At 39.3% G+C, this 24,017-nt stretch overlaps 2 protein-coding genes across 2 annotated transcripts; both read left to right on the top strand.

The window, feature by feature from the left end:
• Positions 1-9,716: 9,716 nt before the first annotated feature.
• mrpl53 (mitochondrial ribosomal protein L53) lies at positions 9,717-15,670 on the top strand. The gene is made up of 3 exons (XM_033999556.2): positions 9,717-9,862; positions 13,757-13,869; positions 15,453-15,670. The coding sequence occupies exons 1-3, from the start codon at positions 9,771-9,773 to the stop codon at positions 15,569-15,571; spliced, it is 324 nt and encodes a 107-aa protein (XP_033855447.1). The 5' UTR covers positions 9,717-9,770; the 3' UTR covers positions 15,572-15,670.
• A 6,272-nt stretch (positions 15,671-21,942) lies between these two features.
• On the top strand, positions 21,943-23,624 carry fabp4a (fatty acid binding protein 4a). The gene is made up of 4 exons (XM_033998835.3): positions 21,943-22,109; positions 22,386-22,558; positions 22,689-22,790; positions 23,383-23,624. Exons 1-4 carry the CDS (start codon positions 22,037-22,039, stop codon positions 23,434-23,436), a joined length of 402 nt encoding a protein of 133 aa, XP_033854726.2. The 5' UTR covers positions 21,943-22,036; the 3' UTR covers positions 23,437-23,624.
• The last annotated feature ends 393 nt before the right edge of the window (positions 23,625-24,017 follow it).

The raw sequence follows: 24,017 nt of genomic DNA, 5'->3' as shown, positions 1-24,017 counted from the left end.
AAAAGATACATAGATGAAGTGCCAGCACTGAGTGATGCAAACCCTGTGTAGAATGTTCAAGGTTACTTATGCAAACTGTTAATATGCTAATAGTGCGAATTTACTAACATAACTGCGTGCTGAATGCTGATTGGTGCATAGTTACCACTGATTGGTACTAACAAAATGTATAAAGTGTTCTCTTAAAGAACTATCTGATAGAGGTACGATATAACACTTTGCATAGTGTATGTCTGCTTCTCCAGAGCTCTGCTGTGTCAAATAAACAACTTTACTAATCAACTCTCGGAATCGAATCATTGTGTTATCTGATCGAGTCCTACAGAAATGATAGTTGATCTAACCTGCTGTAAACCTGTCTATTTCAACAGCACCAAAATTTGGCAATGTAGGCATCTGGGTTTAAAAAAAAATAAAGTGGGTATCATAGCACTTAAACAACAAAAGGATAACACTTTAAAATAACTGTCTGTAATTCCAATGTAACTAACACATGATTTCCTACGGATTTCAAATGAAATTTCTATTGAATTCAAGTCACAAGCATGAGTTCATGACATACTTTTCATGACTTCATAACATTTCCCTTAATACACATGAAATAATCATGAACAGACACTTATTTTAAAGTGTTATCTGCCACTGAATAACAACTTTTTAGGTTGGCTTTTTTCTCTGTGTTGCTTAAAGCAGTGATGCAAGTAGGACTGTTAGCTTGAAACTCCTACTTGAATTACTGCTTTATGAAACAGTGTGTTGTAGTTTTTTTAAAGGAAAAAAAATATTAAACAGACCTTTTCCATTATTGTTACGTGCCTATCTTTATTGCTTTATTTAAACTAGGTGGTGGTGGTGGTGCATTTGTTGTGTAAAACTATTGTTTCTGGGAACAAAGGAGTTATGCATATGTTTAATATCTCTCTGTTATAGGGAGTGTTACAATTATTTTCAAAGAAAAAACATTTCATTTACATGCATGTCTTTTTTTATTTGAATAGGTGATGGTAGTGCATTTGTTGTGTAAAACAGTTATGGGAACACAGGAGTTATGCATTATATATATATATATATATATATATATATATATATATATATATATATATATATATATATAATCATCTCTCTGTTATTACCTTTATAGTCCTACAGTACTTGCATCATTTATGCTGCTTTCATTTGAGTGCCTGGCAGCAGATCACAAATGTTAGTGTTATCCCGTGCCTACCCTCTTAACAATGCTTGTAGATCACTGGGCTCTGAATGAAAGACAATTATGTGGAGAGAGTGTACATAACTTATCAAAGAAGTGTCAATAAATATTGAAAGAAAGCTGCACTAATGGTAATTTTGCAGATGTTACCTTTCTGTCCTATACCTTGAAAGATTTAGGGACCTGATTCACTCATTCCCCATTCCAGGGAAGCATGAATAAATGTACTGCTCTGTGGCACACATTAGTTGAAATAACCCTAACACACAAATACTGCTTAAATATTAAGCAAAACACATGGGGTCAGTTGCAGCATACCACCTTTAGTCCACTTGATGTGTCTAACTAGTAAATTAAGCAGGTGTAGTCCACTTGACTGGATTAAAGTTAGTCCACCTGCTAATCCCGATTGCAGCGTACCACAAGTTAATCACCACAGGTGGATCCTCTGCTAAATCAGACTAAACAAGATCCCGATTGCAGCAGCGTACCAAATCAGATTCGTGATGATCCTGTTCAAGTGGATTAGTACTGTGAAGGATAAGACTACCTTACGCTTGCATGTCCTAACCATTTACTGCTTAAAATGTTTTGCAGAGACAAGATGCATTTATCCTCTAAAATGACAAGTACATGTGAAAACTTTATTCTGTACATTTTTTTTTATGTCCCTCACATTTGGACAGCCAGATCCGTGAGAAGAAAGTCTTGTGAAATATATATAGGCCTTACATTTTAAATACAGTTTTTAATCATGCGCCTTTGATACCGTTTTCTGTTTAATGCACTACAATTTCAGTTAATACCCTTTCATTATAAACAACTGATGGTCCATTGTCACACAATAAAACTTTTACATATTTTACATATTTTCAATGAGCTGATATAGAGATGGTAATCAAACATTACGTTATTGCAAGTGGCTGATTGACGTCACTGCCCTAAAATAATATTGTTAATATATCGGAAACAATAATAGCAAACACGTTCGTTTCAGCGGCACAAACCGGCACAAACGAATGCGACAAGTTTGGTTCAATTCCGACATTGTAGGGGGGCTGAGTGACGTCACTGCCCTAAAAAAAGAATCGTTAATATCTTAAAAACTATAGCAGCACAAACGTTTTTTTCAACGTCACAAACCGGCACAAACGTAGCACAAACAAATGATATATGACTCATCGTTTGTGCTGTTTGTAGGGGGCCCAACTTCACGGAGCTCAATTTATTGGGTGTGCAAAACAGACGTTATATTTAAGTAGTCACTGTGAATTATGGGATTGACGTTTCCACACACGCAAATGCTATATGCAAACATAAAATGGAGCACAACAACGTTTCACAATTTAAAAAAATAAAATAAAAATAAAAATGAAATTCCCAGGAAGCACAGAAGTGTATAGAGCTTGAAAACAACTTCCCCTTCACTGGAGTTGATGAAGCAAGAAAATACTAACAAAAAGAGTAAAAAATGGAACGAAAACTACATAACTTCACAAGTCCATATGCTTTTAGATAACATTATAAAATACAAGCGTGTATTTGGTGAAGGAAAAGAAAGTTGGGCATTTCAATTAAATTAATTTGAGATTTTTTTTTGTAAGGCATGTATTGTAATTTAAAGAAAAATGACGAGTAAATGGCAAATGCATCTGTGTTGTTTGTGTAGGTTTTATTTGTGCACATCTGATGACAAGTGCTTTTTATGAAAATACATTTTCTATTATTCTCTGTCTGATTTGTGTGGCTCCAATGCTGGTTTTTGTCTTCTGTTCCTCTGCAAAATGTGTGGGACATTTCTACGTATTGCTATATTGTGCAACACAGCACACACCAGAATTATTTTTCAACATTTTTCTGATGAGTATTGTAGGCTTCTGTTCTCCTTTTTAGGCAACCAAAGCGGTTCTTAAGCATACCAAAGGTGCGTTCTATTTTGCTTCCTGTTTTTCTATGTGCCTCATTATGTGGAAATGGAAGGGTGAAACCCGTGGTCACCAAAATCCAGGCTTTGGTCAATGCAGCGATACCCAAAACCAAGACTCAGGTGAGGTCACTACTGGGATTAGCAGGTTATTACCACTGCTTTATCCCCGAGTATGCCACAGTGGTTAACCCTTTAGTCGACCTCACCAAAAAGAGTGTCCCAAATTGAATTAAGTTGTCAGCTGAGTGTTAGGGGACGTTTAATACTATTAAGCCTAAACTTTGCCAGGCCCCCACCCTTATCACACCTGATTTCTCCAAGTTTGAGTGCTGTCTTGTCCCAAAAGGTAGATGGAGTAGAACACCCGATACTGTATCTCAGTAAAAAGATGCCCTCGGGAGCGCAACTACTCCGTAGTTGGAAAGTAGTGTTTGGCCATTAAATGAGCTACTCACTCTTTACGATACTACCTGCTGGGGCATTAATTTGATCTCGTCACAGACCACGCCCCACTCAAGTGATTAAGCACAATGAAGGATAGCAATGCCCTGATAACTCGGTGGTATCTGGCATTGCAACCCTTCATGTACCACATGGTACATCCGTGCAGGGAAAGACCATCAAAATTCAGATTATTTTTCCCGGGAGGGGGGTGTAATGGGAAAGATAGATTCAGCTGAGTATTCCTTCAGCTCCACTGTGAGGGCGCTAAGCAGCAAGGACAGAATTCTTTGGACGGGCTGGCCTGACAGTTCTTTCCCCGGGTCGGGAAGTGGGTCAGTCTGGAAAAAGGCGAGACTCTGTTGCAAGAATGTATTGACCTGGAAGGGAAACAATGTAGCAGCTGCAGATTGTAAAGGCAGCTGCATTTGTTTACAAAGGGGTAATGCATGACAGCATATAAGGGGTACCTAGAATCGTAATCTTTTCCTTTGTTGTTGTTTTTGAAACTGAATCGAAATGACTGGTATTTCTGTGTTTAAAAAGAACGTGAGTGTTTTGTTTGTTTTTTGTCATAGCCTCAAAAACTGACACCATGTGTGGGAGGGTTGTGGACACAACACAGTTTTCAAGAGTTTAACACCCCGCAGGGTGTACTTTAATAGTTTGACCACTCGGTGGCACTGCACTGCTGGCTCACTTGGATACCATCAATGGTAAACAAGGAGTCAATGTTTACTGCACACACACGCACACACAGCTGCGTCAAAATAAAAATACAAACAAAAGACAAAAGCAAAAAGGGAAAATAAAACACAGTAACCAAACTACAAATAAAAGTTGCTGCTTTTGCAGCTTCCCCCCACCGTTGCTACCCGTACGGCTCTGGTCTTTGGCCTGCGCCCTGCTATTCTCTTAACTATACGTTATGGGGTTGCCCAGAGTTTCCCCGATAACTAGTCCAGCCCATCTGGTATTTTCCCACGGCTGTCCTGCCTGTCTGTCTCTCCTTCTCGCTTCAGACATTGGTGTTTCTTTTTCTTTTTTTCTTTCTTTTGTAAGATCTGGTCCACTGTTTCTAGCCAGAGCTCCCGCTGTTATCCTTCCTAAAGGAGCAGACCTGAGGAATAGCAGAGCATTATTTTTATAGGTCGAGCATGCCTCAAGGCCCGCCTCCAGGCCACTCAGAGAGAGAGAGAGAGAGAGAGAGAGAGAGAGAGAGAGAGAGAGAGAGAGAGAGAGAGAGAGAGAGCCCGCACCCAACCTCTCCATGTCACTGCCATGATTGACAAGCATACCCTTCATGGCTCCCGAGCTCCTCCTGCAGGATGATGCATGCATCAGACAGCCAGCACAGATCTCGCCCTGTTACAAGGTAATTTCTGAGTGAGGGAGAAGGAGCATTTTATGTATAGGGTTTTATTTTTATCAAATGCTTTTAAATGCTTTAGTTTGCAGTGTCTCAAATATGATGAAATATTAGTCTTGATACAGAGCAGGTACCCAGAGATGCAGTTGAGGTTGCGCCTCACCTTGGGGAGAGTCCTTTGCAGGTCCCAGGCTGGCAGTAGGGGTCTGTGGTGCTGTTAGTAAAGAAAGGCATGTCCTGAAAGTGCTAGGCATACTCCATCCCCGGCGGCTCCCTTACCCCTGGTGGTCGCCTATGCAGGATTGTAGCTGGCCTTCACAGTTCCTGTCCCATCATCAACAGGGTAGGGGTGCAGCATGTGGACTCCTGCACGATGGTGCGACATGCTAGCAGGATCAACGACAGGTGCAGATCCCAATCCTGCTCGCTTTGGGGATGAAGGGGGGTGGTGCGGGTCTTACTGATCCCTAGCCGCTTGCAAACGTAGCTGAAGACCTTGCGCTGATGAGCACGTCCACTACTGTCTGCTCCTCTTGGCTTGGCAGAGCGCAGGCTTCTGGCCACTTGTAAAGTAGTCTACCACTGCCAAAACGGACCGGTTCCCTCTTTCAGAGGTGGGGAAAGGGCCCATGACATCTCCATCGGTTGGCGGCGGAGTAAGACAGGCACCACTAGTTGCAGACGGGGCTCACCGGTGGATGGGACTTGCCACTGGCGGTGCAGGACACCCTCCCAGAGTTCCAAGGCAGTCCACTGCGGCCACAACCCTTTTACGGCCTGTGAGAGAGGGGCTACTCCGGCTAGCGGTCCGCCTCTTTCCACTGCATGAGAAGGCCGAGCTCTGGATCCTGTCTTTGCTTCTCTGCCACTCAGTGGTAAATAGGGGCTGCACCTCTGTCACTCCCCATGCCTCTCTCCCTGGTTTCTTAGCGGTCGCAGTACCAGCACCCCATCTCACAAATACACAGATCGCTACAATACTTTTTGTCTCTTCTGACTTTCAAATTTGTTTTCTGAAAGCTGATTTTTTTTACATTTAGCAGCCTCTATAGTAGCCTATAATTCTGAAGCTAAATGGCGATCGATAGTATTTTCTCTAGTCACATTACAAGATGAGCAAAACAATTTACTTCCATCTGCATGTAAAGGTTCTTTGGGAAATTTCTTGACAAGATCCTCAGCCGAAATATACTTTGCTTTGTCGTCCATTTTTGGTATTTTACCTTGTAGCAGGGCAGCAGGAGAGAAGCCCTGCACATGAAAAGGGGGCGGGGCAAAGCCCTGCCATAAAATATGGTGATTTTGTTTTTGTATTGTTTATTTATTTTAGAACGGGGTACCCCTCCGCCCCTGTGTTTAGTGTGTATTATTTTGTATCTGTTTTGTTTCATTTTTGTATTTATTTAAAAATATAGATGACGTCAGAGCCGAGCATTGTTTTGTTAATGTGCTCTGACAGAGGCAAGGTCAGCAGCTTGTCCTCTGCCTGTAGTAATTAAAAACCTTGTGTAGAAGGTGAAGCGGGAGATACCAGCTGCAGCCACAAAACGGGAGAGCTGCTGGGACGCCATCCTCCGTTCGGTCATGAGCAACTGCTGGTGCCCCATCTGCGGAGAGCGGGGGTATTCCCCACTCAACTGCCCCGTCCCAGAAGAGAGTTGGTGCACCAGTTGCCTGCACTAACGGCATGAGGAGGTGGTGTGCCCAGATCTGCCACCTTCACAGCCAGAAGGGGAGGAGCCCCTGTCTCCTTTGCAGCCAGGGGAGGAGCCCTGCCCCCTTCGCAACCAGAAGTGGAGGTGCCGCCTTCGTAGCCAGAAGGGGAGGAGCCATCGTCGCCTCCCAAGGGTCTGCTGCCGCTGTCGCTGAACTGAAGTAAAGCTGCTCTGACACGTTATAAAACTTATTGCATTTGTTTTATAACTAAATAATATTAGGCCTATTACGTGGTTATCTTTCCTAATGTATTTACTTTTTTTGCTGCGAGGAGCTGTGGCTTTCTCCGTGAGACGAGATTCTTCAGCTTCTCTTCAGCTTCGCTTCAGCCCTGCTCCAGCAGAAGAACCTGGGGCGAGCCCATTCTCTCTTCCCATCTCCTGACCCGCTCTCCTTCTTGGACTTGGTTTGCGTGTCTGTTGGTTCGAACTGAACTCCCGACTGCCGTTTAGCCGGGCTATTTATAGTTTAAAAACTGCTAATTAAAATGATCCACGAATGGGAATGTCACCTTTATTTGCTTTTTGTAAAAAAAATATAGCGTTGATTGGTGCTTTATGCATGGTTAATTCACAGAAAGTTAAATTTTTGCTTCACTATATGTGCATTATAGAGAGGGAGTTATTTTATTTTGTATTTTTAGTCAGATGTTTGTTGTTATGTGTCCCGCGGCGCCCCTGATACAGAAGTGCCTCCATTTGCAAAAAAAAAGATTTGTGTAAGGCCACACACAGGTACACTTTATTTGTTTGTTGCGATTGAGTTTTATCTTTTAAATAAATGTTTAGCTTATTTTATCTACTTGATTTCTGATATATGGGTCTAAAAATAAGAACTGTTACAATTATATCTAATTCTTAAACGCGACCCCTCAGCACAGGGTTGATACAGGTTCCCTTCACCTCTCTTACTCATTATTCTAGACCAGGCATGCTATATTCAAACTATTTATCTCTCAAGGTTTTCTTACGGGTATTGTATTCTTAGTTATTTGTATGGGTTATATACACATATCTACCTCCATATATTAATAGGAGCAAAACATTTAAATATTCTCCACATGAAGTACGGAAGGAAGCCCTGCCCAAGAAAAAGTGAGAGGTCGACCCTACAGCACTAAACTCCTGCCCAAGAAGAAGTGAGAGGTCGATCCTACAGCACTACACTCCTGACCATCCGACTTTACAGACTTCATCCTCTCAGTTTTGCCAGCCTGTTGCAGGAATTTCTAAAGCCGTCAGGTTGTTGAGCCAGAACATTGTGCTATAGCGAAACTACTTATTCAGTTTTGGCTTGCTTACATGTACACCTGGGGTTCTACGGAAGAGTGTCACGCACGCTGTGGCTTTTTTTCAGTTATACTTTTTCAACTAAGGCTGTCTGAAGCCTACAAATCTCGCAGAACTATCTAGTGTAAATGATCAAGTACACAGAACAGTCCTCCGTGTAATTCAAGTTCAAATAGTGCGATTCATTGAACATAGCATGTGACGTGCATGGGGCCCTATGCAAATTAGTTGCATAGCGCATAGAATCATGGGTAACTTGTAACTGGCATAAATGGGTAATTAAACGATGGAAGAGGGGGTGTATGCTTGTTAAACATAGGGGAGTCTGGGTGGCGGTGGTTTGGGGATGAGGGCTGGTAGTCACTGCGAGAGGGGGACGCTTCCCTGTAGTGACCCCCTCTCCTTTTTACTCTGTTTAGGTAGATGCCCTTTGGCCTCTGCATCACTAAACTGCTTGACCATTCAATGAGCGTGTCAGTGTACTTTCTTTCTGTATTGACATTTATATAAGTGTGATCGCTTCCAGGGAGTTCTTGTAAGGGCTGTCCGTTGCTCCTGTCTCGTTACAATATTTTTTTTAAACTAAGTCAATCTGCAGCAGAGTATGAAACGCTATACTGTTTTTATTACTTTTATTTTGATATGCATTTTTAATTCCATGTGCAGTTGTCATTGTATTGCATTTATAGCAGCGTTGTGTTCATGAAGAATCACTGTGGTGTGAAATGCTTAAGAATATTCCTGTCCCGCCCTAATTTAAATAAAATGTTCTTTGCAGTGAATTATCTGCATTTATTTTACATTTATTTTGCAGGTGCTCAGGCAATACAGAATTGGTAAGCTCTTAATTTTTTGCTTCTACAATGGTTTGCTCCATGTAAGAGGAGGTGCAAAGTTTTTAGATTGCCCAAGTGCTAGGCAAATCCTTACAGCTCATTATAACGTTTTCACCTGCTAGTAGTATCCAGATCCCCGCACAATTCCGTTGAATAGATTTCAACAGCATTTAAATGGCTTAAATAGCAACATGCTAATTTGATAGCTGGTGCAGAAGGGCAGGTGAAAACCATTCTTTACATACGCCGCATTTCTAATGACCGCTAAAGTCCAACTTATGCCAGCTAGATTTTTGGCAACAATATCGATGTTTTGCAGCCGCAAATCGCTTTACACGTATCCTTACATCAGTCCCAATATACTTTATATGATTATGTCTGAAACTGGTTTGAAAACAAACACAACTAAAACTGATTTTCCGCAAGATGGCGCCAAATATCCACCATCTCCTTTATATTATCATTGAGAAATGTTTTAATGTTTATTATTTAGGCCTACATGCATGCTGCTTTTGTCTGTTATTTAAATAAATAAATAAATAAATAAATAAATAAATAAATAATCGGAAATGCTGTTCCGAAATGTATTTTACTTTATTAGCCCACTGTGAAAATACCAGCTTTATACAGTATAAAACGTTTTGAATGCATTATATTATGTCATATTTGACAAAGTACTTTGTGTATTACTTTTTAAAGTTGTGTTTTATTTTAAAACGTAAAATATAACAAAATAAGTGTAAGAGGTAAGATTCCTGGCCCATACTGTAAAAACATGAAAGACCATTTTAGAAAAAAAATAAGATTTTGCTTTTTCGTCGTTACTTTCATGGTAACCCCCCGCAAATACATAAATAAAATAACATCAAATAAACTGGAGTTCGCTGAATTGTGCCTTGACCTTTTATAGAAGGCCTCTGGGAGTTGTAGTTTTCGATGATTTCCGGTTTCATTTAAAGGTGAAAGTTGAGGACAGAATAATATGGCTGCGTCCAGGGGAGGAGTTGTCCTGAAAACAGTGAAGAAAGTGGTTGTTAAGTTTTGTCCGTTTGAAAGTAATGTTCGATCTACAAGGTATGTAATAATAAATATATGGTTGTATTTGTCTCCAACCGTACATAACACATATGGTAGCAGCGACAAAGCCAGCATAGATGAAAGGAGGGGTGTCATGTCAGTCCATGTTCGCAGTAACACAACATAGAGCCATTCCAGTACATTATGCACATCCCTCACGAAGATTTCAGGATTGAAAATGCCTTATATATGTATTGTTCTAGTGGGATTGTTTTTAACTTCACATTTGATTTATTCAAATGTCACCTTGGATGCCCCAAGTTATTTCTGACTTTTTATCTGCATGTCGTGCAACGCAACATGCAAACGGGAAACCACTGGTTATTTTGGTACAAAAAAAAGGAAATGTATCTATATTCTTTATTTTAGGCAAATTATGGACACGGTTTCATAAAAGCGATTTATGCTGAGCCGCAGTTACCTCGCAGATTAAAATGTGGGGTGCGTTCTCGTATCCCGAAGCAAGCTGGGCGTGAGTGCGCTCTGTTTGACGTCACGTTGCTACTAGTAATGCCTTCTCCAAACCTTTACCAGCAACATCACCTATTTATACCCTAGTTGCATAATTAATGACGTATTTTATTTGTTTGATGTATATAATGAAATGTAATTACATTTAATTATTTCATTTATCACAATGTATCACACATGGGGATTGCATTCATTTGCAGTCCATTATTTAATTTTTAAAAGTCCTATAGTTAGTTTCTGGATTATCAGACTATACAGAGTCAGTTTGATGTAATTGTTGAACATTAACTTTATTGTAACAGTAGGCTATGCGTTACTTATCATGGATTAGTACATTATGTTTAATTTACTTTTAATTACTATTTCATATCGATTAATTCATTTATGTAACACTTTTAAATGTGTCTGTAATTCATGATGAATTACGTATGAACTAATTTATCAGCATGATAAAATAGGAATTCATGATGAATACAGTTCTGATTCTAATAATTTAATTCCGGGTCTGCAATTCATCATGAATTACATATGAACAGACACTTATTTTAAAGTGTTACCATTTATTTAATATAGCGTTGACAAGGCTGTTCACCCTTCTTTGCATAGAGATAACGTGTCGTTCCCCTCCACTAACAAGGGAGCAGCAGTAGTTTTAGTAGCTATTTGAATTACGATTGGCAGGTCACTCGTGATCTCTGCATTGACTCTTTGGCTCACAGTCGCAGCCAGCTTCCCGCAGCTACTTTTCAAAGCTGCGCTGGGCAGATTTTTGAGGGTGAAGCTTCGTGATGTCACGCAGCATCTCTCTCAGAACGTTATTCTGTGCAGATCTGTGCTAAAAGAACGCACCCCTGGTTTTCATAAAACTTTCGTAGGGCTGCGATATCACTGATTTTGACTGAAATTTGGAAGTATGACATAGGCCCGGGTTTGGGATGAAACCGCATGTGTCTCACGTTTTGATTGGTCCTTGTCTGTTGGAGGAATATGACGTCAACTCAAGCTGGAAAGCTTGGCAGTAGGGTATTGCTGCAGCCAGCAGCTGCTGTCTCATAGCGGAAGTTGTCACAAAGTATGTAGTAAGTAGTGGGCGGTATGGCAGTTGTATAAACAAGGAAGTAAAGCTTAAAACTGTGTTTTCATCAACCACTTCAACACCATGACGTACACACGTACGCCAAATGAAAACCCACTTACAGTACCATGCCGTACCTGCGTACGTCAAGTTTCACATTCTATTCTATGATCGGTTTCTCAGTCTATCGTTTCAGGTTTCATTCTCTGAAGCAGTGCTAGTACTGTGGAATGTGCAGTGAAAGTCGGGGGAGGGTCAGGTGACGTTTGTATCCAATCACATGTCATGTAGAGATTCCAATCTACCTGTGGGCGTTTAGAAGACTGAGATATATTGCGGGAAGCCATTCAACTTTTACAAGTATATATATATATAGTGTTTCAAATTATTATTTGTTGTTTTATTAGTTTTACTTGTTTAGTTGTAGTTTATATAGTTTTTAGCGAAAGCTAAACACGGTAACATACGTGGAGAGCGACAACGGGAGTGATGAAGATTTCGAAGTTGGTTCGCAGGATTTCGATGTAAGTGATGCTGACTTATCATTCAGCGATGATGATGAAGAGGATGTGGAGCCAAGAACAGCAGGGGACTGGGTGTTTATTACTGGTCCCTACCATGATGCCAGTCCTCCATCATTTGATTTTGCACCTGTTTACACAGATGTGCACCCCGCCGCGGAACTTGAGAGTTTGCGTTCTTCATTGGAGTGCTTTTTGGCTTTTGTTCCCGAAAAGCTAATCTCTTACTGCTTCTCCTCATCGTGCTACAGCAAACCCTGCTGGCCAGACGCCCAGAGAACTCAGAGCAGACACCGGCAGGGATGGCCTTTGTAGCTCACTGACATCTGCTCTCGAGTTCCTGGGTGTAAAAGAGGAAGCTGGCTTGGTCGTGGGATTGGAGGACGTACACTGAACCTAAAAAATAATACAAATAAATTGGACATTCCAAATTGGGGAGAAAATCGGGGGTACAATAATTGGGCACACTAAATACAAAACTTATTAAAATCTATGTAATTTCATGGAAGAATAACATGAAGGGTCTGATTTAATAAAAATAAAAGATTTTTTAAGTGGTACTAACATTTGCTTGGAGGAATTTTTTTTTTCTTTCATATATATTCATTGTGTGTCATAAATTCTACTTAATTTAATCAGCACAATAAAAAAAAGGCGGTAGGATTTCTTTTAATACTATGTATACTGTGTATGGAGGAAAACAATTCATGAAAAAAAGGGGAATAATCCAAAAGAAATATAAAAATGCAAAACAAGACAGAAGTAATAACACAATAAACAAAAAATATATATTTATTTTTGGTAAGGGAAATGCTACTACATCAAAGGGCTACTTCTCAGTAGTTTTCAGCTGCTACAAAAACAAATTGCTTAGTAGGCTACAGCCTTTTTATTGCTAAAAAAATTGCACAGTGTTTAATCACTAATCAGATCATTACCACAAAAGTCTTGTGAACATATGGTATCTCATGCCTTTCAATCATGACTTATTTTGGATCAAGCTCTGGGAGTGCTTAGAGTTCTATCTATCTATCTATCTATCTATCTATCTATCTATCTATCTATCTATCTATCTATCTATCTATATCTCTATCAATCTGTCTATCTGTCTGTCAATCTGTCTGTCTATTTGGTTTACAATAGCTACAAATAGTTTCAATTCCATTTGATCATACTCTGAATCCTTGATATGATGTTTGGTTTAGATGAGTATCTACCGTGATCAGTTTCGGTATAAGATTTTGTGCCTGCTTGTCAACACTATGCAGAAAAAAAATCCATTTGACACCTCTCAGCATCATATTCTGAGTTCTGTGTTAATTCCACAGACTCTTACTGACAATGTTTGCAACTTTTGACATAGAGAATGGATTGTTCTTTTTCTAGAATGTTGGTGTTATCATACCATTATCCTATTATACTTTTCTAGATCTTGTAAGTGCATGTGGAATGTGTGGAGGGGAGAGGCAGTTCGATTAGCACAGCACCTTGGGTCAAACTGTATCAAGTTCCAGGGACAAAACTGAACAATCATTAACTTACTGAGACAGAAATAAACCTGATCAGTGAATCGCTGTGACTGACAAAAATACATTCTCAATCATTCATAACATGACTTCTCTGAATAAACACAAAACGGTTTAATCTGTTTATAAGGGGGTCAAGGTACTTGGTTTGTGATTCCAAAATGCTCGATTGAAATCCCAGTGGATATTTATATTTGGTGGGTTTTTACCTATTCATTTTATAATTTACTATGTTATATACATTTAGTATAACCTATGTATGATCCTTTTATTTATTTAATGTATACATTTCTTTCAGGGAATTCCTTGCAGTTGTAGGAACTGAAAAAGCCAGGTCAACAAACCTCAGCTGTGAAGTAACATCAGATGTGAAGCACGATAAATCGGATCCTATTATAGACATTACCTTTGGTAAGCTGGATGTACCTTGCTGCATCGGTTAATTAGTTAATACACTAATAAAGTATTTCCATGTTTTTTTGGTCCATTTAAAAAAAAAAAAAAAGATATTTCCATCTTAACTATTTCAGTACTTAAGTAGCATCATTAGGTGATATAATATAATATATTTAAATTTACTGAAGATTATGCAACATTAACGTATTAACAGTAATTGCCTTAGACCTTGGTTTGGTTAGAGGGTACACAGACCGACCGACTGGACGAGGCAATATATTTTCATAATAAATTAGCCTAAGATGTTGCTTTAAGTGCATAAGGAGGGCAGTCCACTTACTGTGTGTTTTTCTGATTGGTTCCAGTTAGGTAAGGTAGTGTATGTAGGAGGAAGTTGTCCTGAACCTAATGCCACATTTCCATCTGCAGTATGCAGCACATCTGGAAAAATCTCATTGCATTGTGACGATTATATTATGTTTTATGTGCTGTACCTTTAAGACATGACACTGTATTGTGCGAGAGACTAAGGTCTTGCAAGATTGGAGAGGGGGAGAGAGAGAGAGTTTGGTGTACATGACGTACGTATGTTTGGTAGCACTGTCTAACCCTTATTGATGCAGAGACTGTATGCCTACACCTATATGTGTATAGGAATGATACTGCTACAGTAGTTTCAGTTTTGTTTCTCTGTAGCTGCCTCTTGTTTCCCCACATTGGATGCTCATTAAGTATCTTATTCCAGAAGTGAGAGATTGAGTTCAGTGTTCTGACAGCCCACAATACTAACTGGGGCTGAAAGAATACTTTTTTTTTATGGATCTGCTGCTGATAGAAACAAATGGGATAATAACAAATTGCATTCAAGTTGGTCACAGTGGCAGATGGAAATGTGTAATAATTTCATATAACTAGGTTTTGAACTTTTTGGTTTTTTATTTTCAAATCTCTACCTCCCTTTTAAATGTTAATTAGTAGTTGGTAAGCTGTCTCTGCATTCTAATAAATAGAAAACTATTGGGTTTAAGATGTATTTGCTACAACAAGGAGATTTTAAATTTTGTGCTGAAAAGAAAATCTGTCAGGACAACTCTGTTAAACGAGTGAAAATAACAAAAGGCACAACGATAAACTAGACGACTGCAAGAATGAAATGCAATTAGGACCAGCGATGAGCTATTAACGTAATTTGTCATGTCTGAAATAAAAATTAAGTTGGAATTAATGACGAGTCGGGCTCATTCAAGATATGAAGGTAAAAACAAGTGATATTGTGTAAATTAACAGCTTTTTCTGAGTTTATTTAAGAAACAGAATTGGCTCAAAATAAGTTAAGTTATGTGATCAAAAATAAAACCCGAAAACTTTAAGCCAAGGGTTATTTATCAGGACAGTTATGGAATGAATACCATTTTGTGTTTTATTCATGAAAAACGTACTGTTTTTTCATGTGGCTTGGCATTCATTTTTCTGGTCCGGCATTGTCACCTATTCTTGAAAAATATGAAACGTGTTTGTCCATCAAGGCGGCCTGTGACCACAGGGATCATAAGCAAGCATATTTTATCATGTTAAATAGTATTTTTTTTCCTTTTCAGCTGATGGAGAAAAGCTTGTAATGAAAGGCGCAAACCTGACTAGCAAAGAGATGCTGTCGGCCTTTACGTCCAGATGTACAGCAAAAGATCCCCAGGCACAAGATGGAAAGAAGAAGTAGAACAGTTGTATCTGTTTATGTATGTCTATGTAAAACAATGTTTAAACTCAAGTGAACAATGGATAGGCCTATTATATATTAAAAGAATAGTGAAATGGCTACAGGTATTATGTTTTGTTTTTTGTTGCTTCCAGAGAATTATTTTATTCTTATACATTTCCATGGTTATTTTATTAATCCATCCATAACTCATACATTACTCAGTTTTTCTAAGGTCATTTTTTTTTTTTAAATGAAGCCAGGTAGGTAAATGCTTCACGATAAGGCTCTGTCAATGTCTTTGACAAAGACCTGTTATCCATTTATTACAAAAAACAAAACAACCGGTTGGGACCTATTTTTAAAAACCTATTGAAATTCAAAATGCTACATCTTGGAAAACATTTAAGCTTGAGATTTAGATTTTTATGAGTTGGTGCTATTTTTAAATGACCCTTATGGGTATGAAGACCTTCGTACCACTGTTTAGAACACCCCTCAAGAGAAGGAAGAAAAATAATTCACCACATTAAAGGGAAATAACAAAATCATAATGGGACCTGGGTCTAAAGTTGCATTCAGGTATGTTTTGTTACTCTGCTAACGTTCCCCGCTATTCCTGCACATATTAGTATCCCCTTCCTATTCAGAACCACAATATGGAACATATCTTTCTTACCTCGTCTGATGAACTCCACATAGTGTGAACATAGAAGTAACTGATCTCTAACCTAGAGGTCATTGATATAATCTTTTTCAGCACCAAAGCCCATGTCACTACCAATCGTTGTCCAAATGTCTCCTGTATTTGCTTGGGTGGAGGCAGTATAGGTGCTTGTGTTTTTGTTCATTGTTTTGTTTTATCAGTGTTTAAAAAAATAAAAAAAAACTTTAGTGAATAAAGGGTTGCATATCAAATACCTCCCTCACTGTATAAGGTTGCTGTTTAAATGCTTGGTGTTCACCCTGGTCCACTTCTGACATTGGAAAATATTGAAATGTATTTATGTGTGCTGCAAAAAGTGCGGTGTAGCCCCCTCAATTTGATGATTCATGATTAAATTTATAACAGCACTGTTTTCTGTGACAATAAGGTCTTCACACAGGAAACACCCCTCATAGGAAATTGAATAGTCCGGGTTCTCCGCAAGTCAGAGCCAACTGGGTCATGGCAGGGGAGTAATAAAGAATGAACATTCACAGAAACATAAGTTAATTTCCTTGTCAGGTAACATTGACCCTTCTCTGGAGCTTCCGTGCCAGCTGTGTGGCATGCAATAAGAGGTATTACAATTGCATATACGTGTGCTGTTCTTTTCCAGTGTAAACATTTTTGCACATCCTCAGGGAGCTCAGCAGCACCTGCATCAATACATTTCGGGTGCTCAAGCACCTACAGCACCCACGGAGCTGGCGCCTATGCCCATAGATTGTCTTTGAAACCTCTATACCAGCCTGGCTTGTTAAATTACGAACAGGTATAAACTGATTGCCGGTCAATCAGTGTTATTGGAGATCGATGGAATTCTGGGAGATGTAGTTTTTCATTCATCCTTTAAACAGGAAGAACTTTTTTTTTCAGGAACAAAAGCAATTTCATCATCATTCCATCAATTAGACATTAGATTTAAACTCAGCTTTTGCATTTCCTTCCTGGCTTTAACTACTGTTCAAACAAGTTTACAGCCCATTTACGTACTTCTCGAAAACCAGTCGCTGGCAAAGATATTTAGGTCTGCATCTGTTTTAGGTTTGGCAAAACTATCAATAAATTTACTCTCCGTTCCCGGTTCACATTCCTTTGTTTTTTTGCATTTTAATTTTTCTAATGCCACTTTCATGTTTAACATCTAAAACATTGTCCTCGCTACTATCTTCACTTACAACAGGCACTTTTGTCTGTGTAGGTGGGATTTCAGGTACGGTACACTTCACTCACATACTGAAAAAAATAAAATTCTACCAAATTTCTCTTCCTTGACCTTTATAATATAAAAATTCTTAACGCATTTACAAAAATATAGTAAAACAAAATACATCTGTACCATTATAATACATACAACTATGACTCCCGTTGCCCTCGCGCATCTTTTTTTAAAGCCCCGAAACAAAAACCTAACCCCTACCCCTAAACCTAACTGATAAAACTAAGTCTGTCACTATTAAACTAACTCTGTTACTATTATTTCAACAGTTTGTTTCGCACCCTCTAGCGGCTTCTAGAGGCTACTACACCTGACGTTCCCTCTGAACTGACGCAGTAATATTTTGACCTATATATTTAATAAATAAATTAATAATTTCTGTATTTTCCTAACTTTATTTTTCTTAAAATTACCTTTTGAAGCTTAGCAAAAAAGAAAAAAACAAACAAACAAAAAAGGGCAGAACTTTCTATTTTTGAGTGAGTTAAGTATACCGTAACCGGGGTTTTAAATTTCAAGAGGAACTCCTAAAAACATTCTCGCATTGTGAGGGACAAATATTTGAACAATTTGAACCAAGCGTAACAAAGGAGTGAAAACCAAATCCAATTACCAAATTAACAATCAACTGAATCTCGTTACCAAACAAGTATCAATTAGGAACTCAAAACAGGAACTCGAAACAGTGAATTATTTTTCCAATTCAACACTTATCGTTGCTTATCTCGTACATAATTATATTAATTCACTGTGCTATAGATAAGACTACTAGCGTTGCTCAGATGAGAGTTTATGCATCCTGTTCCAAAGGAGACGTCTGAGTGTACACAATGTGCCTCTGCACGAGCCGACTCTGGACGATAATGTTCAGAGCAAAAAATGAACAGACTAAAACCGTGGCAATGCCAGCTTATTGAGCAAAAGCCCCTTTTGTGACGACTAGAACAAGGACTGCTGCATTTACACTACAAAAAAAAAAGCTATCCAAAGAGCTAAGCTGCCTCAAACCCAACTCAACAGTGGCTTGTGTAAATGGGGTAATGTGACCACATAGCTGGATTTTAAGGCAATGTAAATAGGAGCTTGTGATGGGGTACACCCCGCCCCTGTGTTTATTTTGTATTATTATTATTATAATCAGGCACTGTTTTGTGTTTATTTTAATGTAGGGTGGCAGGGACGAGGATTGCGTTTTGTCTCTACCAAGCAATATCTTGTGAGAATGCGTGGTTGTGCACACCGGCGAATGCCCCTTTCAGAGTGACGAGGAAGAGCAAAGTGCAGAGGTCGTGAGGTGGAGTCGGCAGAGGACTGATTCCTCTGGGGTAAAAATCAACCCCAGCCACCTGCCCAACGGCCGAAGAAGGGGAGGAGTGGCGTCCAGCACTCACGGGGGAGGACCCCGCATCTCCAGTGCCACTGGGAGAAGCCCCGCTGTCTCCAGAGCCACTGTTTCCACAGCAGGAGTGCTCAGTGCCGGTGTTGCTGTCGCCTCTGGAGGGTCAGCTCTTGTTGTTGCCTCCCGAGGGTCAGCTCTTGCCTCCACCACCTCTCAAGGGTCAGCCCCTGCTGTTGCCACCCGAGGGTCAGTTTCTGCGGTTGCCTCCCGAGGAGCAGCTCCTGCCATCGCCTCCCGAGGGACTGTTAATGCCCTGTTCTTCACCGCTCGAGGATGCCAGTCCGTCACTGCCTGGGGATGCCAGCTCGTCACCACCCAGGGGCGCCAAGCCTGCACCGCCCGGGGACGCCAAGCCTGCACAACCCGGGGTTGCCTGTGCTGCACCACCCGGGGATGTCTGTTCACCACCGCCCGGGGGTCTTTCAGCGCTGTTGCCGCTGCCATTGCCAGTGTCCCGCACTGACAGAAGCATTGCTGCTGCCAGTGCCACCACCACGTCTGTAGTGCACTGCACTGCTGTCCGCATTTTTGCTGCCAGCGTTGCTACTGCTGGCTGCATGTCCGGAGGAGGCAGCCTTCCCGTTGTTAGCCTTTCTGCTGCCAGCGTTGCTAATGGAGGAGGATTGTACACCATGGCCGCCAGGCCAACAAATAGAGCAGCTGTTACCACATCTGCAGCTAGGAGGCCAGTTACCATCACCTGGGGGTCCTTTGCTGCTGACCCCCAGGGATTTGTTGTTGCCACAGCCCATGGGTCCATTGGTGCCTCCGTTCATATGCCAGGACACTGACCGAGTCTTTGGAGGGATAAACTAGGTAATTGATAGCCAGTAAATCCCTCAACCGCGATATAAAACCAAGCAGCTTTTCTTGACCGGGGTGGAGGATTGTTCAGAGGAGGAACTGAAGAAAAGTAAGAACTAAAACTAGAAATACAATTGCTACTTGTGCTGGATTTCGAACAGCACGGTACTTGCTTTGTTTACCTTATTGTACCTGTTTATTTTGGCCACTGTGCCGTTTTTGTTTATAAAAGACTTTGTTTTCATTCAGTGTTTGACTTAATTAATAAATACGAGCGCATTTGCGTCTCAACCCTGCAGTACTGGTGCATGTTTCTTCCTGGTCTGACGTCACCACCAAGCCATCCTGCCACAGAACGCCAATACATTTAAAAGGACGGAACCCTTGCTCTGTCTCCTGAGCCATAGCAAGGCTAAAATAATATTTAATAGGTTTCAAGAGGAGTCAATTATCTATTAATGGATACCAAAATAATTGAGTGGGTTAAAATGGTCAACAAACCCCCCATCCCCTGTTGTTCTTTGTTTCTAGCAAAATGAAAACATTTTAGGGAAGCAATGCGAAATTTGAAGAGGCGATAGTTATCTATTCAAGTATGAAGATGCTATAGTTATCTATCCAAGGATACCAAGATATTTAGGAAGCAAAGGGGTTGAGATGCCCTTCTCCATTTATTTATCTGTCCCAATACTTGTTGGATCATACTGCCTCCATCTTAAAGTGTAATTTGTTCATTTGACCAGAAGAGGTCTGCCTACATCCCTCTAAATCAGCTTTTTGCAACAGGATAATTGAATAAAGGGCTGGATTTACAGTTTTAGTTCTATGTGTGCAGTAGCATAAGCCAAAATGTTTGTCTACTACAGTTTGACTGTCATGTATACCTGAATGAGTGTACATAACAGTCAAAATTGGAACACATTTACTGGAGTAAATCAGGTCCATAATATTTAAGTATTTTATCACATTCTTTAAGAAAACAGGGTAAAGGTAAAATAACTACCCGCATGCAATTGTGTATCCAGAATGATCTTTTATGGTATTCAAAGTATAAATCATGGTCACTAACTGATGACTTTTTGATATATATATTAAACAACTTTGATGTTAAATAACAGTTTGAAAGGTGTTTTCCTACAGATGTTATGGGTAGAAAAAGGGAGATCCCATTTGTTTACATTGCTCATATGCTTTCCTGCATTACAGTTATTATCTTCTGCTACTGCATATAGAAGCAGACATATTTTAAGTTCACCAGGTGAGAGAGTGGGTTTCTGTGCAAGCAGAAACATCTATGGAAGATAAACAAAATGGAAAGCCACACGTTGATTAATAGTGCAAGGTAAGCAACAGAATATACCAACTGAATCATATTTTATTATTTAATTTAACATGACTGTGGGATGCTGCAGCTCTAGATGCATTGCAAATATAATATTCCACCTTGACTAAAAGTGTCAGTAAATAATTATTCCCCTTTGACTTGCTGATGTGAATAAATTCTACATGATAATTTGATATCTTACTAAATATTAATATTGAGTATTAAACACAATTATATTCATAATCATTATTTCCATTTTGTAGCGGTTATGGGCAGGAGTGTGGTGTAGTGGTTAGGGCTCTGGACTCTTGACCGGAGGGTCGTGGGTTCAATCCCCAGTGGGGGACACTGCTGTTGTACCCTTGAGCAAGGTACTTTACCTAGATTGCTTCAGTAAAAATCCAACTGTATAAATGGGTAATTGAATGTAAAAATAATGTGATATCTTGTAACAATTGTAAGTCGCCCTGGATAAGGGTGTCTGCTAAAAAAAATAATTAATATGTAAACATACTGCATACAAATGTTATACTATACAAGCGATTACTGCAAAATAAACGTTTTTGTCATATAATGCTTACCTTAACACTGTTTCTATGTCAGTATTAGACACTTGTTGTTTTAAAACAGAAGCTGCAGCAAAGGTACAGTGGAAACAATTATTTTGTCTAGGTATCTAGTGCTTGGAGACAACAAAACAACATAAGAGAAATGGCACTGATGGAAACAAATGTTTTAAATTGATATTGAAGCTCGAATAATGAACTCTGCTCCTTATTTTTTTTTTTTGGTTACACCACCCTTTGCTGTAATGTCTTTCTCCCCATTGTCCAGCTCCTGGTCCCTCGGGGTTTGATTGCAGTCCCTGACGTTCTATTCCTCCATTGGTTTGCTGAGATCGGCACGTGCTTTTGGATTACTTTAAATACCACAAGCGAGAAACAACTGTATCTGCGGCAGCCTGGCAGGCTATCTTTTACTTTAGGATATTATTATTGTGATAAAGAAAACGTGCAATTATAAACACAGCCAAAATGGTCGATAAGTTTATAGGAACGTGGAAAATGGTTGACAGTGAAAATTTCGATGATTATATGAAAGCTTTGGGTAAGGATTTTTTTTTTCTTTTTTCTCTGCGCATCGTGATACTTAGACTGAGAAGGATGTAGTTTTAGGTGTTTGGCTAGTTGCTACAATAAGGAATTACATAAAAAATGTGAACCCTTTATTTTCCTTTATATTTAGCAGTACAGTTACATATAGCGTGTATGGATACATTCTCATAGAGATATAAACCATGTTATTGTGCATGTGCATCCATGTGTTATATCTATCTATCTATCTCTATCTATCTATCATGTTCTTTTTTTTCCTTTTTTTAAGGTGTCGGTTTTGCTACCAGGCAGATGGGTAACATGGCGAAACCCAGCCTGATCTTTAGTGTAGAAGGCGACATTCTTTGTATGAAATCACAAAGCACCTTTAAGACCTCAGAGGTCAAATTCAAATTGGGTGAGGAGTTCGATGAAACGACAGCCGACGACAGAAAAACAAAGGTGGGTGTAATGTAAATTTCAGTTTTAAATCGGAGCCAGTTGAAGCAGAGTCCGTGGTTAATACGATGTATAAAATGAATCTGATGAAACTGTACAAACCAATACCGATTATTTTTTCTTTATCTTCCAGACTACAATTACATTGGAAAACAACAAACTGATGCATAAACAATCGTGGGATGGCAAACAGACAACATTGGAAAGAGAAGTGAAAGATGGAAAATTAGTAGCGGTATGTGTTATGACAATAAGATTAGCGGGATAGATCCAGCCCGGTCTCAGGGATGTCCTGCTGCCGTTTACAAGTTTTGGGGGAATTGAAGCCAGACCAGAATTCTATTGACAGTAGAATGTATCCAGGACATAGGACTTTTATAGCTGTGTGTAGAGTGGAATACAAATAGAATTATAAAAATAGAGAACCACAGGGTGTATATATTTTTCTAAAACGACAATAAATAACTTTAGCATAATCCACAATTACTTCGCAATTATTAGATGGCACTTGAAGTACTGGCACATAATACTGTATATCATAGCTAAAGTGTGTTTCTTCCCCTTGCCTTTTAGTTTTACCTATACTTAACAGATATGTACATACTTTATATCTTAAATATTGCTATAACATTTTATTTAAAGTTTATCCAAATTCGGTCTACATTATTATTACTGTATGGCTACTGTAACATTGCTTTACTCTTTAGGACTGGGGCCATAGAACATACTAATATCGAAATCTTAAAGGGTGCGTTTTAAAGTTGTGTGGCCTTGGTAGGTAGGTAATGTTTATTGTGTATTAATTATTTATTTATTTTTATATATAGAGATGCATCATGGGCAATGTTGTTGCCACAAGGACCTATGAGAAAGAAGCCTAATGATTCAGTCTTCTGAGAGGGCTGGATTTTGAAGACACCAGGCTCAGTTGAATGAGCAAAAGGCCAAAATGCTGCTTGTTTCCTCCTTGTTTTTGTAACACCAAAGCAAATATCAAATTGACAGTTTTGAGAAGTGATTCATTCAGTATTACCTGCTCTGCTTCTTAAATAAAACTCTGTTGACTGCATTGAATGTAGTGTGTTTTATTTAGTTACCCTAAAATCTGTAGTTTAAATGTTTATATGCTACTTTAGAGAGGAGAGGCACTAACATTAAGTTGGCATTACTCCAATAAAATGTGGGGGCATGTAGAGATGTGTAAATTAAGTATTGTAAATCCCATAATAGTGTTTTGGGATTCACTACTTTTTATCTGACAAGTGGAACCTCTGCAATTATCCTTATCGAAATCATATTAGTCTGTGATTAACACGATGAACAAACTTCACAAAGGATCCACAGTGTCAGCAGCCTGTTGCCGAGCTGGTCAGACTGACAGTGCACATTTATAACCAGTGTTCTGATTTTACTTGCTCTTTTAAAAACATTTATTTTAAAACTCTTTCTTTTTACTTTAAAC

The sequence above is a fragment of the Acipenser ruthenus genome, chromosome 4 (genome assembly GCF_902713425.1).
Source record: "Acipenser ruthenus chromosome 4, fAciRut3.2 maternal haplotype, whole genome shotgun sequence".
NCBI lineage: Eukaryota > Metazoa > Chordata > Actinopteri > Acipenseriformes > Acipenseridae > Acipenser > Acipenser ruthenus.
Note: the sequence above shows the minus strand (reverse complement) of the source record. Positions and strands in the feature narration are given on the sequence as shown.

Coding starts and splice junctions, on each gene's coding strand:
- fabp4a (XM_033998835.3), top strand. CDS start 22,037: ATGGTCGATAAGTTTATAGGAACGTGGAAAATGGTTGACAGTGAAAAT. Junction 22,110..22,385: donor TGATTATATGAAAGCTTTGG/GTAAGGATTTTT, acceptor CCTTTTTTTAAG/GTGTCGGTTTTGCTACCAGG. Junction 22,791..23,382: donor AAGATGGAAAATTAGTAGCG/GTATGTGTTATG, acceptor TTTTATATATAG/AGATGCATCATGGGCAATGT.
- mrpl53 (XM_033999556.2), top strand. CDS start 9,771: ATGGCTGCGTCCAGGGGAGGAGTTGTCCTGAAAACAGTGAAGAAAGTG. Junction 9,863..13,756: donor AGTAATGTTCGATCTACAAG/GTATGTAATAAT, acceptor CATTTCTTTCAG/GGAATTCCTTGCAGTTGTAG. Junction 13,870..15,452: donor TATTATAGACATTACCTTTG/GTAAGCTGGATG, acceptor TTTCCTTTTCAG/CTGATGGAGAAAAGCTTGTA.